Genomic DNA, 20,913 nt, shown 5'->3' on the forward strand with positions numbered 1-20,913 from the left:
GTTCGGCAACCCTCAACCGAACAGAATCCTTCTGTTCGGCGGAGGGAAGGGGAGGAGGGGTAGGAGGGTGGGGAGGAGGCGGCGGAGGGGGGAGGGGTAGTTGGAGGAGGGGGAGGTGGAGGAGGAGGAGGAGGAGGGGGAGGTGGAGGAGAAGGGGGAGGAGGGGTAGGAGGAGGAGGAGGAATGGGAGCAGGGAGGAATAGGGGGTGGAGGAGGAGGCAAAGAAGGGGGAGAAGGCGAAGGGGGATGCAGAGTAAGAGGGGATGGGGATGGGGGGCGGAGGTAGAGGGGTGGAGGAGTAGGAGGAGGGAGGAGGGAGGAGGAGGAGGAGGGTGAATAGGCGGAGGAGGAGGGGAGAGGGAGGAGGAGGAGGAGGGTGAATAGGCGGAGGAGGAGGGGAGAGGGGAGGAGGAGGATGAGGAGGGGGGAGGAGGAGGAGGCAGAGGCGGGGCGGAGGAGGAGGGGAGAGGGATGAGGGGGAGGCAGAGGTGGGCGGGAAGAGGGGGAGGGGGAGGAGGAGGATGAGGAGGGGGGAGGAGGAGGAGGCAGAGGCGGGGGGTGGGGAGGTGGGGGGTGGGGAGGGTGGGGGTAATTTAGGAATTTTTAATTTTTTAGGGGTGTCCTTAGCAAATGGGGGGGTGTAGAGAGTATTTAATTTTTTTTTAATTTTTGGGGGGTGTCCTGAGCAATAGGGGGGGTGTATTTAGAACTACCCGTGAATCAGGTTCGAGTGAGGTTAGGATCGAGTTGGTCTTAGGTTCACCCAAGGAGCGGCCTATATAGGGCAACCATTCCCTACGGTTCGCCCATTGAACCGCCCAACCGGTCTGTCCATCCGATTTCTTTGCCAGGTCAGATTGCACTTCACTTCATAAACCCTAACGGGCAAAACCCTAGCCCCCTTCAATCATCCCGCCCGTAGCCAATAATTTTCCCTTCGATTCGAGTGGCTGCGGCTTCCAATAATCCGCAAGCGGAGTAGGAGAAGAAGGAATACGAAATTTTCGTTCATTTATTTATTATTCTTTATTTGTTTCGGACTCTGTGAGCTTTGTTCCTTCCTTCTTTTTCTGATTCTTTTCTTGATAAAATTTGAGACTTTCTTAGATATCTATGCCAAAGATTTAAAATTGAACGCGAAAACATGGATTTCTAGGGTTGGGAAGGAGGATATGGAGGAGAATTTGATCGAAGAAGGAGAAAGCAGTAGGGAAGGAGAGGTCGCCCCAGCCTTGATCGCTATCCATCCTCGCGATAAATCCGCTGTTGTTGCAGTTGGACCTGAACTTCGTGTGTTCGATATAGAGTAAATTTTCCACATCTCATGATTCTTATATGAAAGAAAATTTTTTGTTGAGCTGTAGCATGAGATTTGAAAAGAAGGAGTCAATTCTGGACGTCTTAGCAAGATTTGATTATTATTACTTTGCATCAATGTAACCTAACAATTCGAAAGAAATGTTTATGAATTTTCTTATGTTATTTTGGTTGTCTTTATTTATTTGAAAACAGAAGGAATTGCCCGATTTCTTTGTCAGATGATTCTGGTGGGCCTTCTCATTCGGACTCCATAAGGGCCATCGGCTTTGGTGCAAATGGAAGTGTTTTTGCATCTGCTGGAGATGACAAGCTTGTTAAGATATGGGCAACTGATTCCTGGCATTGCACAAAGACTGTGTAAGTCTTGTGATTTTCTTATGGCTATTTTTTTTGTTAGATAGGAGCATTTTGGTACATCTTTCCCCTTATTTCTTACTCAGAATAGATACTGGTAACAAAAAAAGCTGATTAGATGCATGCGATAAGATCATATGAATTACCATGCAGTCATTTAAGCTTCACTATTGATCCAAAGGTTTTTGTTTAATCATGCAATGTAAATTTTTCCCCCTTTTCCCCTACAAACATTGAATTGGATGTTTATGTCAGACACCTCATTTTAACTTGTTAGAGTGAAACTCCTTATGGTTAATTAGAACACATTTTACTTGATAGACTTTTGATGTATGCAGGTTGTTTTATAGACTTTTGATGTGTATAGTTTTTGATTTAACAGAGAGGTTATCCAATGAGGTTATCCAATGTTGGCTACAATATAACGCATTTAGGCTCATTCAAATTGTGAATCCACACAATAAATAATGTTGTACAGCATCAAAAATGCCTAAAATGAGAAAATGAAAATTGTGAGGTTCTTCATATGTTTACTGAATGTAAAATATACAAATTTCAATTGGAACATATATTAATGGACTTGGTTCGTGGCTCAAGAGCATTTGAACCTGTTAATCTTGGTCTAGTCATGATCAATGATGTGAAATTTTGGTCTACAAGTATTTTGTCTTGTATTATGCACATGTCTACTATGAAAGGAAGGGGGGATAGGGTTTTTGCAGTTGTTTCTCTGAGAAGAAAGAAAAAGGCATGCATACCTAACTTCTATAGTGTTGCTTTTCATGCCCCTAAGTATTTAGAACATGAGATGCCATAAGTGGGATATTATTGAGCTTTCTTCGCACTTTCCATTGAGTTAATCATCTCAAGAAAGGAAAAGAACTATAGAGGCATCACATCTGGAGTCTGGCTTTGCATGCCTAACTTGGGGAGTTTTCTTTATGTGATATAGTAAACAACTAGCTATAGTAGATAGTAGATATTGCCCAACCATTCAATTTGGTTGCCTAGCTCTATTGGTATTGTGATGCCCCAAACCCAGAGCGTAACAAACGTTGTATACCTGCATGACAGACCATACAAGCATGCAAGGCTATAGATCATATCATAATCTCAAAGCAATAATATTCTTCGATTCTTGAAAATTTATTTAATTATGATCTAAAATAAATCATTCTCATAATCAATTATTCTAGAGTGACATAAGTCAAAATATGCGAACTAATTCAAATCAAATAAATGTTCTAACTAAACTGGTCTAAACTAGAACTCCAATAATTGCGAATATCTTTAGAAGATCTAGCACACTTTTTCAAGTCTTAAGCAATCATGATTCATGATCTGAAAAATATAGAGAGAAAGAGTAATGAGCTAACTAGTCCAGTAAGTAATATAACATCAAAAAAGGGGGTCTAAGCATTCTAAATAAATAAATGATTAAAGAGCATGATACTGACTAGAAATAAATCAATTTTCGAATAATACATATATCTCTTTTGAAATTTTTTATTATTTTCATAAAGTAATACTAGAGACCTAACATAAGGCTATGACCACGTAACTCAGTGGCATGAGTCAGATACAGAATGCACAAAGTGCCAGATACCACTATTCTAATTATCAACAACTCGGTGTCGAAATCAGTTTCTCATATTACAAGTTAATAGGACAAACGAATAATCTTCATTGGCGGGGCCAAATCATAGCCGTGCTGAGAGTACATACATATGAAACAAATTTTATGATTTATCTAGTCATATTTTTCAAATTTTATAGCATAACACATAATATATATATATATATATATATATATATATATATATATAAAATACTATTGTAACAATGACATGCCCGACCCATTTAATCAAGTATAAAACAATATCACAATCAAATACAATAAACTAATTATCACTTTACTAAAAATTAGGAAACACACTTTGAAGCATTAGATTACTTACCTCCACTTGGTTTAAAATTCTACTTCAGTTAGACGGGTCAGGCTTGTCTGCTTTAATATTATTAAAATATAATTAATTTTATCATTATCCTAGAAGCCAAGCAAAGTTAAAAATTAAGATACTATTGCGAATATGATCTTATGTCTAAATCAGGATGGAGGAAAAGCAATGTCAATCAGGTGGTGATACCCGACTGCATGGGTCGGTCTGAACAAGATGAACTAAATTGGTCAAAATCAGACATGATTTAAGTGACTCAATGAAGGTCAATGATGACTGAATTCTAAAGAGACCTAATAAAGGGCCGAGGTAACAAGCGGGCCTACTGTCGGAGTATTCGGACGATTTAGGGCCTCTACATTGGAGTCAATTGAGACCCGAACAAAAGGAAGACAGGATCTTAAACCAAGATCCCTGAGCAGTCTTAGAGTGAGAAAGAGGGAGAAGAGGGAGAAATAATATAGAAAACAGAGAAGAAGAAAGAAAGAAGAAAAGAAAAGGAAAGAGAGGAAGAAGAAGAAGAAAGAGGAAGAGGGAGAAGGCCATGGTTAGGTGGCTGTGGTGGTCGTCATTCAGAAGATCAGCAACAAAGGGGTGACCAGCGGCGGCGGTAGGGTGGCCGACGATGAAAAGAAAGGGAAGAAAAGGCCGAAAATTGGGGTTTCGACCCTTCCCTCTCATCCTTCATGATCCCTAGCGATGGGACTCCGGTGACGGCCCAAGGCATCAAAGGGGACAAGTCTCCATCTCCGGCGACAAGTGCCGCCAACGGAGGAGGTCGAAAAAGGACATAAGTGAGGGGCTTTTGGATCGAAAATAGGGGATAAACAGAGCCCCTTCTTTCACAAATTTTTTTTGGCGAAAACTCGGCCAATGACGAGGCTGGTGAACGAGGAAACAAAGGAGAAGAAGATTAAGTTGCTTACCTAGGATTTCAGTGAGGGATGGGCTGCTTTTTTTAGCAAGCACGGAGAGCTTAAGCCATCGGCAATCTAAGAGGAAAGACAAGAAGAACAACGACGGCTACGACGATCTTTCGGTGAGAAAGAACTAGGGAGCTTGAGGGCTTTAAATAGAAGTGGAGGCTAGGCTTATTCTAGCCTCCGACGGAGTTCCTGGTGGAGGAGGACTCTTCCTCCTCCGCCACATTCTACCAGGGCTCTGCCCTGTATTTGATTCTAGATGGGCCTTTGGGCCCTCATTTGGCATCGGGCTGGGTCAGCAAGCCAACCTAACGAGGCTGGGCCTCATAGGTATTCTCCATCATGTCCTCTTGGATAAATAGGTATAAATTCTAAACTTTTGATTTTGTTGGTTTATAGACAATTAGGGTGTTTGCAATCATGGAGAAAAGTGTAAATTCTTAAACCAATATGTTATGCTGTATATGATTTGTAGAATTTCTGCTTAAATATTACTTATATGATTGTAGTTCAACATATTTTGTAAACATTAGAGTTGATATTCTCTCCAATTTGAATGTGAATTAAAGAGGTTCCAGTCTTCTAATCATAGCCATCAGCCATTCATGTATTGTGCAGTGGCCTTGGTTCTAATCATGGCTGTTTATGTATTGCACAACGACTGGGATTCTCGTCACAGCTGTTTGTGTATTTTCACGATGGCTGTAATTGGATGGGTCCCATGTGGTATCAAGTCGTGTGCATTGGAGAGGATCCAAAGTCCTAAACATGTATAAGTAATATTTTTCTTGTATTCTAAAATGTTATGCACTAACACCTAATATCTATATTTTTAGATAAGGGGATCTTACTGTTAGGGAAAATTTTCTCATTACATGGATGCTTTTTTTTTCTTTTTCCATATATTTTCAGTGTATTGAAATATCATATTTTTGTTACTCTTAATATTGCAATGACACCTTTCCAGGTATGCCGAGAAACGAGTGAGCGCAGTTGCAATAAGCCACAATGGCCAATATGTTATATTTGCTGATAAATTTGGACTTGTTTGGGCGATTGCTTTGGGTGAAGATGATGAGGGACAAGCTCCAATTGATAATAAGGCGGTGCCAATTCTAGGTCATTATTGTAGCATTATTACTAGCCTGGTGCGGTTTAAAACAATTGTGTCTTTTCTATTCTTTTTTCTATAATTTGTTACAGTTAACCTTTCCTTATATCAAAAAACTTGTTTTAAAATGCATTTCTTTTTTAATCACACCTACATTTTTGGATTTGTCAATATGCTAAACAATCTATTTGTAGATGTTGATACACCAACTGTAGTGGTTTATCTTCAACGAACATGAATATAAGAACTATTATATTCTGTGCTCCATACAAGTGTGTAGGCTTATTTTCTGCTCCATATTTATACATTAAGTATGTATCAATGTGTTAAGAACAACTAATAAATTGACTTTGGCATTCTTTAGATGCAAGAGTAACACCAAATTGGAGCTTAAATGAATTTGAGATATTTGGCTTATTTAGGACTTTCTGACTCTCTCTCTCTCTCATGTCAGTCTGAAATTTTTTAACGAGTACTCAAAAATTTACTACTGGAATCAAGTTATCAAGGTCTTGTTTCTTTCAGTTATATTGGTTAAGTTATATTATACATTTTGAAATTGCTTAATGGAAGGGGCTAATACACCAACACAATGTCAGGTTTATCAAAATTTGATTTATACGGATTTGAACCTATTGCTCTGTTTGTTTCAAAAGTTAATATCTATTTTATTTGAATTATTATGGCTTATATTGGTTTAAGTCATATTGAAGTATGTAAAAATAAAATTTTTGCTTTGAATAATTAATGCTGGCTAAGTGATATCTAGTTCTCAACAATTTATTTGGCGAAATGAAATCTAATAGTCCTTATGAAAGTTTTGATTCTCTTTATCTATCAACATTATTGTTGTGACTAGTTTTTTTTCCCCCAATAGATCGGTTATTCAACTTTATGAGGCGATATTCATTAGACCTCCTTGTGTTACATGGAGGAAGCAAATGGCAAAAGCATATTAGAATTGATTTAGATGGTGTTTGGATGAACATTGATCTAGCATTTGCTAATAAACTCAGTAAGGAATTAATCAGTGTGTGCGCTTTCTGCACTGGCCAGAGGTTGGCATAATGAATAGACTATTATACAAAAATTTGGTAAAAGAAACATGGCTAATAAGCTTCAATATGCTGCTTTAGTCATTTTTTTATTTTAAACTAATTTTAACATCTTTAGAAACGTAAATAAATTTTAAATTATCTAATGCAGCTCATAGATATATGTTCATTTATATATGTATATGTGTATATATGATGGGTAAGGCCTAAGGCTGGCTTTACATCTCCATCCTTAGAGCCGAAGCCATGCATCTCTCAACTCCATGGGTCCTTAGGGACTCCAATCACCCCCATAAAAGATCGCAGCCATCCATGTGCAACAGACATGCACATGCTGGACTCTGGTATGTATACAGAGGTAGACTAGGATCCAGTCAACTAGATTTGATGTCTGATCTTGTTAGGTGAAATTGGGAGATAGGGATTCAGCATCAAGGATCCAAGCTTCTCCGGTGAATATGGTCTATTACCAAGTGAGTTTTATCAGGTTTTTACCAAATTTATACTTGAGAGGAGTTTTGGTTGAAGTGTAACTGTCATCCCAGTAAGAATAATTCTTGGTCATGAACAGAATGCATACCTTATTCAGTTTCTTTACTCTGGTTCAAATTAATATAACATGATTTCCATTAATTCTCCTATGAAAGCCAAAAAGGGGGGGACCTGGACTTTTATTTCTTTATCTGATCTGGAACAGTAATGCAGATCATTAAATTCTCAGAAAGGGAAAATTTAACTTAAGGTAGAAGCTTTTAACTTAAAACGAGGCCAAATGGAATTCTTATGGTAAAGATAGTTTAAAAGGTTTAGTTTTTAAGATATAAACTTTGGCACATAACATGCATGGTAAACCAGTATAAACTGATATGCATGGTGTGATTGCTCATGCAATTGTACTGTGCTCATATCTGTGTTTAGTAATACTATCACATCATCAAGACCACTACATACTGGAATATAATACCTTGGACTTCACCTACATGAAATGGTCATACCCTTTTTCTTTTCTCATGCTGTGGTCTTTCTTTTTGGATTATCATCTTGTTTAGGGGTTTAACAGATACTCCATTTTATTTTCTTGTTTCATTTAGTCAATCTATTCTGTTGATGATTTATGTTTTCCTTGAAACTATTACAAGTATTGTTTTTGGTACCACTATGGAAGAAGCTTACATTGAAGGCAAGCTCATGTAATATCATTGGAAAGTCCATTTTCTTAATGAGAATTTATAATTTTATATCATTTTGGTCAAAACCATTCTAGGACAAGCACAACAACTCTTTACAGAAAGTTAACCTTTGCAAAGTGGCAATCAGAGAATGTAAAGTTATCTTTAGGAGCAAATTGTTTATAGAGCAAAAGTAACTAAAAGGTGGCTTCAATTACACTTGTTTCTATATAATTTGTTAATACTAAAATATCAGAAGATTTAAGGAATGCTAGAATCCTGTACATGCTCTGCACAAGAGGGAGAAAGCTGTGCACTGTGTATTTTTTCGTCATTTATTTCTTTGAGAATTTGGAGTCCTTTATGATGAAAGTTTCAGACTTGGCTAATCCTTGGAATTTCCATCTTATAGCTTCATGATATGTTATGCAGTAATGGTTTTATCAGATAGATTCTTTGGATTTATATTTGTTTACTTCTACCATACAATTCTAACTTTTACCATTCAACATGCAGAAATTTTCTCCAGATGGACGGTTCATTGCTAGTGCTGATCGAGACTTCAAAATTCGTGTATATTAGCTTCCTTTACAATATAGACAGAATAAAAAAATTTTCTAGCTGTTTTGAAATTATATGTTTGCTGATGACTTGGCATTTCACTATTCTCCAATATGTAGATTACCGCATTTCCAAAAAGACTCCTAAAAGGAGCACATGAAATACAAAGTTTCTGCCTTGGTCATACGGAGTAAGTTGTAACATGCATACTTACATTTTGCTTGTTATTCTACTTATGCTTTTAAAATTTCTAACAACAAATTTACTTAACTATTTTTATAAAGGTTTGGGTCATGTGGAATTCGAGATCACTGTTGACAAACTAATGCAAATCTTACAATATATGATTTTCTCACTGGAGGGATCGATGTTATTTACTAGGAACCATACTCTTCGATGATTAGAAAAAAAAGAATACTTAAGATTTCATTTTTGTGGAATTTTTAATAAAATGATGATATAGGCCACTCAACAAACAACATTTACAGATAGCATTTTACAGCATGAAATTGAAATAGCATGGCACTAGTTCGGTATAGCATATGATATATCAATTCTCACAAATAGTATAACTTCTTTCTTCTGGTAAACAAGGTGGCTGCCCCCCTAGTCCTGCTACATAAACATCCTTAAGCATGCACACAGGCAACTTGGGCAACATGAATTAGAAGATCTTGGCCTAGGTAGTTAAACCGAGTGAATGGCATATCCAGCCAGCTATCTGGTGGCCACCAATCCATTTGCATGTCAGCATCTGGTGGATATCTCTAGTAGAGGGCAAGAGGAATTCCATTCTGCAACCATCTCTAAAATTTCCAGAGACTGTCATTTGGGGGTCTCCTTTGATTCAAAGAGCTAAGTATGATGATGTTAAAGAGCAAAAGAAAGCTCTCTCATGCTGAATCTAGCTTTGCTAGGGGAATTGATGTAGTATACAGGTTTCTAGCCTGGTAGCAAGGATTTGCTCTTTTTTTTTTATGATGAAACTAGCCCCAATAGCATTGGATGCTGCTTGAACTGCCCTTTGAAGTTTTTACCTTGAGCATGTCATGAGTTGGGAGCACCTGATGGAATAGAGGGTCAGAAAGAGGGAGTGGGAGGTAATACAGTATCTCAAGAGTGCTTAAGTGGAGGAAGTGGGCATGTTAATTTTCTTATATTCAATAGCTGGTGGGATAGGTCCTTTAGTGATCATAGTTGTCTAGTCCCTTTACTACTTGAGGAGACACTTTTTTGGAGCCATTTATATCTTGAAACCAAGGTAAAAGATGACTAACTTTATCATTACATATGTTTGATGGTCTGTATGAGCTGTAATGACCCACTAGAGTTCCAAGTAGGATTCAATTTTCCACTTCTAACCTGACCACTCTTGCTAGGGCAAGAGAAAAACATGTGGTCCAATGCCTCAGTGTGTTGGCACATGATACAATAACCCTTTAAGGATATTGGTGTTGTTAGAGCCTAATGTATTTTTCCTTGCTAACAACCTGATGAGGTTCTCAATCTCTGGCAGGGCAATATTTGCCATGAGATTGATGTTCTTAGCTTTTGTCAATCGGCATGACACGAATTGTAGGGAAATTGTAACTAAATTCAAGATTGGTAGCCATTTTAGGTTAAGATAAATAGGAAGGTTTCCCTTATAAATATTGTGCCTTAATGAGTTTATCCTCTTGGTTACTCGAGCTTTTGATGTGATTTCTTTGTTAGTTTATCAAGATGCTTCTATAGAAGAGCCTTGTAATTTTGTCCCCAAATTTTAGCGAGGTAGAATTGAGACTTTTGTCACTAGATGATCTCATGTATTTGAGTCATTGATGCCAAGTGGGGAGGCTTCTTAAGGTGGCCATCTACTCCAATGATAATGCCTCCTTAGTCATTTCCGTAACCTTATAAATCAAGGATTATCTTTCAATCTTTAATGACCATTTGAAGATGTTACTAAATTCAACTACATAAAGGCAATTCTTGTTGGTCTAAGTAGTTATGAAACCTTGACAATAAGTGATATTGCATGGAGTTGTCCATGCTTGGCTAACCATGTCGCAAGACTTTGGGTACTCTAATGAGAAATTCTTAAAGAAAATAGGTTAATTGGAGAGAAAGGCAAGTAAAATAGGACGGTGATTCTATGTAGCCCTAGGTAAAAGTTTGACTTGGTTGTTCGTGAATTTCTCCACCAAACTTGCGATTGCAAGCACCCACCCTGTCAATTCTCTCCCACACTCTGGCCTAACCATCTAGGTTATTATGCTAGGTTAGTTGAAAGCTAGAATACCCAAGGTTAATGAACCCGTTATTTTCTAGGAACAAGGCTTTAGTACAGCTCTATATTGGTTATGCTGAATCAGTTAATACTTGAGATGTCCTTTTTATTAATACAAAGAAATGGTGCTAGTTGTTGTGATTGCACCATCAACCATATTGTGTATCGATACAATAAGATAGGCACATTGCTGTGCTGGACCAACAACCATGTTGTGTATTGATACAATAATATAGGTATGTCGCTGTATTGGAAACAGCCTCTCTAGTCTTTTGACTAGAGTTTTTCTGAGGTGCCTCAACCCCCATTTTGGCACCCGTGGGTGCTGACCTTGGTTGATTTGCTCTCCTTTGTTGGGATTATCATCATTTCAAGATTATGTTTTTTTCCTGGTAAAGGGTGATCTAATATGGCACCCATTATGTTTGGCAAAGTTTTGACATTTGACATTTCCCAAAACTATTATAAGGAGCACCATTAACGGACTAGCCTTGTTTGCTTGAACTGTTATCTTTACCACTGCAAGGAGATTGATCGAGCTCTTGAAGTAGGGAAAGAGAACAAGATTCCATGTTAGCGGTGGGTTAAGATTGTGCCACATGTTGGGCAATGATAGATTTGTCTATCTTTCGAAAAGAGGCACCAATATCGGTTGTTGCATCCATCTTCCTTTTGGCTTTAGCTCCACCTTTATAATACCTTTTTTTTGTCCTTGCCATTTGAATTTGATGGGCCATGAGCTGAGCTATTGATCTTGATCTTTATGGTCCCAATATATTTTTCTCCATCTTTGTAGAGGGAGAACTTTGTTGTTTACTCTTTTTGACCTTTTTAGAAATATGGCCAGAGTCTACTCGTCCATACAAAACAAGACATAACCACCCTCCTTCAATCATGATTACAATCATTCACTAAAGTGTTGTACTAGTGACCTTATTCGACCAAGTTGTCTTGCTAGACTTGTGCTCTCTTATAGCTCTGCTCTTTTGCCCTTGTTGACTATGATTATGTAGCCAACTACTTACCCTTGCCAACTATCCTTTTGTTGCACCTTTTGGTCATGGTTGGCTTGGATCACTTGTCTTGACTAAGTTTATATTTTGCTAATCCAACAACCCTCAGTTTCGTTTCCTAGAAGATTTGTTAACTTGGAAGACTTCTCTCTTTTTCCTACATTTGCGTTCAAATTTTAGGGTTGTTTGGAGCCCTGTAGTTGAAGTTGCAATGCAAATTAAGTCGCGTTGCAACTTAAGTTGCAGTAGTTGATTTACATGGAAGCTCGCTTCTTGTGTTTGGAGGACAGTTTGGAGAAAAGAATGGCAAGCACCAATGTGAAGGGAGGAGGTGACAGTGGATGCCTTGAGGAGGGTAAAGAAGGTGAATGGCACATAATAGTGTAGACATGGAGGGGGTTGGTGACAGAGGAGAAGGTAGAGTAGAGAGGGAAAGGAAAGAGAGAAAATTCTTTTTATTACATGCTCAAGCAGCTGCAACTCGTCCTACGGCCCTTTTGACTATGTGTCAACTAATTACTGTGCAATTTGAATTGTAGGGATTCCAACAAGCAAGCTAGCTTGTACCTGGAACTTGAGCTGCATGTAGGGCTGCGAATGGGTTGGGTTGGATTGGGGCTGCTTGACCCTGACCTGACCCAGTTTCATATACAGGTTTTGATATTGGACCCAAACCCAATCCAGTAGATGATCGGGTTGGGTCCATGGAAAATATTTTAGACACAACGAGTTGTTCGGATCGGATTAGAGTCATATATGATCAAGAGTCACTAGGGATACTCACCAACCGGTCTCATCTTGTCCAAGTAAACCATAAGTTCTAACGATGACAATGCAAATCTTGCAAAAAACTCTTCATGAATTAGTGGATGACAAATGTTTTTCCTCATTTTTACAAACTTCAGAGTATCTAGAAGGAACATGTTCTGTCATGTTTGAGCTGAGTCTTCGTATCATTGAAGTGGTCTGAACTATGATACTTGGAACAACCACGTGAAGTTGGTACAAAGAGTGTCATACACATGATCATCATGAAGGCTGTATGCATATCGGAGAATATTGGAGGGAAAGCAGGAGTCTCCTAGAATATTATTCTACATTTTATGAAGGAATGTGGTCAAGTAATTTTTGCAAACTGATTGCTGATCCTTAATTGATCTCCAGTCTATGCCATGGCATTCTTCATATCTGTAATGGTTCTCAAGGACAGTACATTTCAGATAAAATTGTGGAAAGCTAACATTTGTCTCTGAGCAAAATATGTTTACATCTTTATAGCACACAACCATCTGATTGTTTATGCCAGCAACTATTGCTAATATGTATTGAATGATTAATCTGAATCAGGGTAAGAAATGCCATTTTAGTACTTGGTATGTACGGACTCATGGTTGTTTTTATTCTATTGACAGCTTCGTCTCATGTCTTGCCTTTGCATGTCCTTTAGATTATCCTCAAGGATTCCTTTTATCTGGTGGCGGTGATTCAACTGTACGTACATTCGGTGGCAGAAGAATGTAAAAGTCTTACTTGTGACCATTGAGATGTAAACCTGACACCATTTCGTTTTGCTTTTGTAGGTTCGTTTGTGGGATTTTATTTCTGGGCACCTTCTTCATACTTATGATTTTGAAACACAGGTAATAGACCATGAACCCTTTGTTTTGAAGTAGAGAGTATGTTTTTGTTGCATGTCTAGCTTGTGGAATGACCTTCTCTACCTTGATGAAAGGCTCTCATGATTTTGAGGTCTGTACGTGTATCTCTTATTGCCATTGTATGCTAGAATACATGTTTATCCTCCATCCCTCTTAAATGTCTTGTTCTTCTCACATCTACATGTTTGGGAACAATTCACTACTTGCATGCTGAAAGGGTGCTATATTGGATATAACTAAAACATAAATTTTTGATATAAGGGGTGAACAATCATGCTTCTTTTCTCATTTAGTTTATTTCTTTTCTCCCTTAGGACATTGGGAAGCTACACTCTTAGGGGCTTTTTGGATGCTCTGATTAGTTATCCATTGGATAACTTCCCATCTAACACGGAATTGAGAAAAAAGTTGGGCAAACAGAAAAATTCAGGGATTATCAGAGGCCCACAGAACCAGAAAAACCAGAGAAATTTTTGATAAATAATTTGGTTGAAAAAGGTCAGCTATAGCTAATTTTATATGGACATTTTCTATCCCTGGTTTTTGACATATAAGATGAGAAAACTTCCTTGATCAGAGGTACAAGATCTTCCCAATCATTTGAATAGTTACATTGGACGAAAAAGGAAAGAAAAAAAATATTTTAGTTAACAGAAGAGAAGAAAACGCTATAAATAGATATTTATAAATTCTCAAAGGTATTCCCTATGGTTCATCCATACCTATTTACAAAAGCAATCTCAAACTTAGGTCATTCATCCCAGGCCTTTAGGAAGACATAGAATTCAAATACAACATGCAGTTGAACTTGTGACATCCTACGGAACCAACTTTGACCACAAAAATACAAAAGGAACTCTTAAGGAGTGGCTTTACCCTCATATCCTATCTTAATGGAATGACAGTTTGCTAATAGTTTTGACACTTGGAGAAAAGCTCATTACCCTTTTCATCCGATGTCTGATTTGAGTAATTCAAAATGTGTATTGGAAAGATTATTAGAATGCCATCTAGAATCCCTAATTCAGAGAGTCTAAGTTGAAGGTGAACCAACACAATAGCTTTTGTTAGGTCATTCCCTATGGTTCCCTATGGTGAACCAACACGATAGCTTCTGTTAACTAAGGAGTTACCTATTTCCTAAGCAATCTCAAACTTAGGTCATTCATCCCAGGCCTTTAGGGAGACATAGAATCCAAATACAACATGCAGTTGAACTTGTGACATCCTACAGAACCAACTTTGACCACAAAAATACAAAAGGAACTCTTAAGGAGTGGCTTTACCCTCATATCCTATCTTAATGGAATGGTAGTTTGCTAATAGTTTTGACACTTGGAGAAAAGCTCATTACCCTTTTCATCCGATGTCTGATTTGAGTGATTCAAAAATGTGCATTGGAAAGATTATTAGAATGCCATCTAGAATCCCTAATTCAGAGAGTCTAAGTTGAAGGTGAACCAACACGATAGCTTTTGTTACTACTCATATTGCACTAGTTTCTGTTGATGGTCTTTATCTATGGTTCTTGCTCTTGGACTGCGAATTATACCCCGTTAGTTTTCTCTTGGACACAAGGCTAGTCAAAGCCGTACCTGTACCCAATGGTGTGACTCTAGTGAATATGATTTAGGGTTAAGGATACACATTGGGTAGCTTGGGCTGGCCTAAGGTGGTGATAGGCCCCGAGTTGCTAGATTCTTGGCCTAAGCTCTGCTTAGCATGTATTTAACCACCAATACATCGCCCAGGCTGACCAATGATCAATACATGTGCTTAGGGTCTTAGGATAAAATTGGGTTGGCCTAAGTTAGCTTTAAAACTTCATTTTAGTGGTAACATATCTAAGATGCATAAGGATCTCTTTTACCTCTTATATCATGATTATATGATACCAAAATCACCTCAATGATTTATATGTATCTTGTGATTGGAGGAAAGATTCATAAAATGACCATCAATGTTGCTTATCTTATATATGCAAGATTCCATATTGTGTTTATACTCTGTATATGATATATTGGCTGATATGTATACATATACATGCTATATAAATGTTGGACTGGCTTGGGCTGGTCCATCGGGCTATGAAAACATTATCAAGACCCCAAGCTAAGTCCAATTCAAAATTGGGCCAGGAATTTTTTGCTCAAGTTCATCCCAACCCATGAAGATATTGTCCAATGTATATACATACATGCGCACACAGAAATATATGTATCAATACATACATACGTATATACGTACGCAAACACATATGCACATACTTACAATACATATGTATGTCTATACACCCACACACACATATATAGTTGGATTATATATTTTACGCTAACTCCTTAAAAATGATATAATGATATTAAAATTATTGATAAGCTATCCAAATTGAAGATCCAGACCGTTAAACATGATCTACACTATAAAAAATGCCTAGAAACCAAAATGTATATATTTTCGTGGTCTATAACCTATACATCAAATCAGTACAAAAACGAATGGTACCATTTACACTAGTGTGATAAAATATATGATAGTGTAAATAAATTGAAAATTCACTTTATGGATCCTAATGTAGACATCTTAGAACATAACTAAAGTTTAATTCACTAGGTTTTGATGATTAGATCATAGTAAAATACAGCATCTTGTTGTTAAAATTGTTTGTTTTGACACCTGATGATTAGACTAGAGACTACCAAAATACATGAATGTTAGTTTCTAGGCATTTTTATAGTGTAGATCATGTTTGACATTCTAGATTTTGAGTTTGGACAGTCCATATTTGGTTTTGAATTGTTAATTCGATTTTCAAGGAGTTAACACTTAAAGTGTGTAGCACAACTCATATATATGTATTTATATATATATTTGGACTTTGCTCCTCTTGAGAGGGGAGAGTATCTAAACCTTTCGACTCCAAAAGCAGAAAATGGGACATTCAAATTGAAGATCCACACCATTGTTCATGGTCTATGGAACTAAAAATGCTTAGAAACCAAAAATCATGATGTGGTATCTCACCTATGCATTAATGGATAACATGACTCGAGACCATGTTTTGCTATGATCTAAGTATTAAAGTCTATCCGTTTTCTATCTATATATGTTTAACATGTGTAGTTCGTGACTAATAAGGTGGATTCTTAATTTAAATACTGTTGTATTTTAGAATACTAGTACAATGAAAGCTGTTTATTTTTGTATCCATATGATACATAGATTAAAGACTATCAAAATATTTGATTTTTTATTTCTAAATATTTTTAATGGTGTAAATCATGGTCAATGGTGTAGATCTTTGATTTGGATACTCTATTATTGATTTTAGACTCGAGAGGAGTAGATACCCTCTCCTCTTGAGACGAGCATAGTTCCTATATACATTTATGTATGTATTACCTATACATATACATAAATATATACATATACATACATATTAGTTTGTATATTTGTAAATACTACATGTATAGCCACCACCATGATAGGTTAAGGGGTCTTGACCCAGACGTGACCCGACCTATTGGTAGATCACGTAGGGTAAATGGGTTTGAGTCAAGATTGCCACACCTAATTTATATGTTGTGGCCAAAACCTTTTCTTGCCTAAACTAAACCTTCAATGAACACTGGGAATTATGCGATGTACCATCTATGTGCTCATGATATTGGAATAGTGGATTATTATGTCATAGACATTCATGTACTCATTATCCTTCTTAGTATACTCATCCTTTTTTGCTGTCTTATCCATCCAAACTGCTATTTGTTGTAACATCACCCCTCCTTTCATTTATTATTCTACCTTTAGTGAATGGTTCATAGGCTTCATTTTTTGCTAGTTGGTCTTGGGTGGTTGAACTGGCAACATGATCATTTGCCAAATAAAGTATTCCAAAACTGACTCTATTAGTAGAGATTTCTTGCCGTATTGCTGTGTTTGGTTGCAACTAAATTCCAATGTCAACATTGCTCCCTGTATCTTCCATCATACTATAGTTTTATTTTCATAGGGATCATTTTAATTTTTCTTTATTGAATCAATCATCTCTCATACCACCAAGAAGCAGAATTCCGTAGGCTTGTATTTGCTGACATAGATCTGTCAGGAGTCATTTTTTTGTGTCCAATTGCTTGTGCATTCCTCTGATCTTTGTGTTTCTTGAATGGTTTTCATTCAGATTATCTCTTTTATTATTTCTCTGCCGTCCATCTTCTTCCATCTAGCATGCTAAAGCTCCTATAAATTCGTCTTCAGCTGCCATTCCCTAGAAGAAAGCTAATCCTTGTCTCACTAATCATATCAATGTGTCTCGCTAATCTCTGAGTTTCTTACATCTCCTTCTGATTGTGCTTTTCTGATCAGGATGGTAGCTGGTCTCGTGGGTGTAGGTGTATCCAATGTTTCTTTCTTCTCAGTATCTTCCCACTTTTTCCCTTCCTCTGCATATGGTTGCTGATGTAGATCCATAATTGTATTTAATTCTCGTCTCCTTTTTCATTTAATGAGCATGGTCTTTTAGTTGCCATGAGGGAAAACTCATACCTGAGGCAATATGGACGCAATGGTGCCCAAACAAAGTTCCACCGATAAACAGGGAATTAGTAACATAGTATATGCAGAGAATTATAAACCAATAAATGGAAAAATAACAAGAAATCTAAGGACAGCAATTGTTCTTTTATTAATTATTGTCCTTGTCTCTTTCATAAAACAGAAATTTAAAAATGCCATGGGAGAGAAAGGGTGTCATTATCAAACCTTCCATAAGATCGAAGTACTAAAATGCACAGAAAGCATAGTAGAAAATTTACAGAGCTAATTACAATCTCTGTGGCTTGCCTGTTCAATGGCACCAAACAGGTTGCCATACCAAGGAAAACTAGAGAAGTTCAGCCGGTGCAATTTCCTTTAAGGAAGCTTTCCCCTTTCTTTCCTTTTCACTTATTTATTGAATCCCTTTATTGGCATACCTGCATCCCCATTCTATGGCTTCGTGTTTCTAAAAGTTGGAAGAAAATGCGAGTGATGGTGGTAGGAAATGATGCTAGGGATTGCAATAGTTCTCCCCCCCTCTCTCCCCCTGCAAGGAGCAGAACACCAGTAGGTTGCAATGCGGTGCAAAATGTTGGGCTGACCAGCATAGGTCGAGCTTGTTTCCCCAATAAGTTTCCGTATGAAGCTGCCTAGTGTGAAACCCTATTTCGACCAAGAAATGTGTTTCTTAAAATCTATGATTAGAATCCCTCATGCCGGAGCTTTTGTCTTTTGATTTTGCACCATATGTTTGGACCATTTTTGACATTTGTATGCTAACCACCCTTCTGACAGACATTGAGGGAACACTTTACTGCGATTTTCCCAAGAAACACAATTTTCACTGCTTGGCTGAACATTAATACTTCATGGAACTAGAAGAAATCTACTTCTTGGCTTTTAAGAGAGTGATGAGACATGAAACAGAATAAAGGAAAATTCCTTGGAAGAATCAAAAATTAAGATTTAAGAAATTTAAATTTCTGGGACCCCTGCCCCCAAAAAAAGAAAAATGGGAAAAGAAACATAGGAGTGGTAACTCTTCGCAGAAATTATTCGTAAAGAAAAATGATATCTAGCAGCTAGTGACAAGGCTTAATGACAATGGTTATGGATACCATTTTCTGTATATGACCTTTGATTCATTGGAATATGCATCTGCATGCATGTTGTTGCATTTGTGTTCATCGGACTGTTACATTTTGTGACATTTTATTGGTGTATATCTGTTGCATGTAACTATTGAGGCCTTTTTTTTCTTTTTCGCAATCCTTGGTACCTTCTTTTTCTGAACTGTTTGTTTTGCCATTTAAAGGCAGGATTAGTCAAGTCTAATGGCACAGAAATAAAGGGTTGTTCAGCAGTCATTGATATACGTGCCTCTTGTGATGGTTCGTTAATTGCTGTAGCCATTCAAAGGCAAGTTTACCATATATTCTTTTTGAAATGTTAAATTTCAACTCCAGCATGCTTAATATTTACCGGATTGGATGCATATATGACAATATGCAGCTTGCATGGGATAATCCTTCTGAATTGTGACTTTTCAAGCAGAACTCTTTCCATTGCCAAGGTAAGAACTAAAAATTAAAAAAGAACTAATAGAACTGTTTTTGAATCAATAAAAAAAGTTGGACTGTATGTAGTTATTTATATTTATTTTTCTATTAAGGCCCATCACATTTCACTACACTGTTATTTGCTCCTTTTTATCAAATTACACCTTGGTTGGTCACTTTTGCTTTGTGACGGGAAAGGGTTTTTTATTTCCTGAATAATACTTTTCAGGTCATAATAGTTTAGCTATCTGGCTGTTGCTAAGCAATTACCATTACCATGGCTTTTGAAGATTGACAACTTGGATTCCATTTTGTTCTTCTAACTCCTAGCACTGTTGCCTTCAATCTCATTATTATAGTGCTTTTGTTTCTTCTAGGTTGTTACCATGGAAGAAAGTTATGTTCCCACAAGCTTAGGATTGAGTGATTTATCAAAACACTTGTGGATGGTCATGGGTGTATCAAATATACCTACTTTGGGTACTGCAATGTTGTTGTCCTGTGTCAGGGTCATGTCTAGTTTCTGGAAAGACCCTTCAGATTCTTCTGTTCATAATCCAGTGATTATGGGAGACAGCGAAGTACCAGGCGGTGAGAAACTTCTTGAAAAGTTGCAGGGAAGTTTAGATGTTGCAGCGGAAGAGGCAACATTAGCAGCAACTGCAGCAGCAGTCAAAACCTCAATGCATAATTTGTTGATAAAAAAGCAGTATTCTGTCGAGAAAAGAGAATTGCGGAAAAGGAGTAGGAATGATAAGAAGCTCAAGCAGTAGTTATTTGAGAGAAAGGGAAGGTGCCGCAACCCTCCAACCTCCACAGTCCAAATGCATGGGGGCCATGGTTGGAACCCAGAACCAGCACTTTTTACATGAAGGGGTATGAGAAGCTGTGGCAGCACCTAATTCACCAAATAGTAGTTCTAACGCATGAACATCTTTCCTAGATGTATCTTATTTTTAAAATTCTGAACATGTGTAATCATGTAACTTTAGCTTCAGCAAAATATCTTGTTGGACTGAAATTGTTATCTGGCTTTTGGCCATGGCATACTTCATTATGTTCTTGAGAAGTTATATATGTGGATTGCCAGATTTCAATTGGACTTGCTCACCATGAGTTCAATAAATTGACAACTGCTTTGTGAACACCCAACTGATTGGCCTTGTCCTCGGTTACAGGTCATCAACAGGCAAAAGTTTGCTTTCAGAGCTACTGTTCTGCTTGGCATGTCATTTTTCATGTCCATCTCTGTCTCAGGATTTTTGATTTTTGATAGGCAAAGTATTATCAAAGCAATCGACTGTCTGATTTGACAACAAAATCTAACATTGCATGTGGCTTTAAATATTTCTCATGTGTCTGCAAGTGATCACGCTTTAACTCAGGCCGCTGTATATATTTTACTTTTTCTCATCCTCCTCATTCATTAA

General features: G+C 37.4%; 1 protein-coding gene across 1 annotated transcript; it reads left to right on the forward strand.

Moving 5' to 3' along the window:
* Positions 1-808: 808 nt before the first annotated feature.
* TRM82 (Transducin/WD40 repeat-like superfamily protein) lies at positions 809-20,593 on the forward strand. The gene is made up of 11 exons (XM_008806733.5): positions 809-1,044; positions 1,157-1,306; positions 1,513-1,677; positions 5,523-5,703; positions 8,407-8,463; positions 8,571-8,641; positions 13,146-13,224; positions 13,314-13,373; positions 19,240-19,343; positions 19,437-19,497; positions 19,861-20,593. Exons 2-11 carry the CDS (start codon positions 1,173-1,175, stop codon positions 20,254-20,256), a joined length of 1,308 nt encoding a protein of 435 aa, XP_008804955.1. The 5' UTR covers positions 809-1,044; positions 1,157-1,172; the 3' UTR covers positions 20,257-20,593.
* Positions 20,594-20,913: the final 320 nt, after the last annotated feature.

Source organism: Phoenix dactylifera, chromosome 5 (genome assembly GCF_051530095.1).
Source record: "Phoenix dactylifera cultivar Ajwa chromosome 5, Ajwa_hap1_PhDact_Kaust_v1.1, whole genome shotgun sequence".
NCBI lineage: Eukaryota > Viridiplantae > Streptophyta > Magnoliopsida > Arecales > Arecaceae > Phoenix > Phoenix dactylifera.

What these genes read in the sequence shown, in the direction of transcription:
- TRM82 (XM_008806733.5), top strand. Translation starts at nt 1,173, where the DNA reads ATGGAGGAGAATTTGATCGAAGAAGGAGAAAGCAGTAGGGAAGGAGAG. An exon ending in CTTCGTGTGTTCGATATAGA is followed by an intron (nt 1,307 to 1,512) that starts GTAAATTTTCCA and finishes ATTTGAAAACAG; the next exon opens with AAGGAATTGCCCGATTTCTT. An exon ending in ATTGCTGTAGCCATTCAAAG is followed by an intron (nt 19,344 to 19,436) that starts GCAAGTTTACCA and finishes GACAATATGCAG; the next exon opens with CTTGCATGGGATAATCCTTC.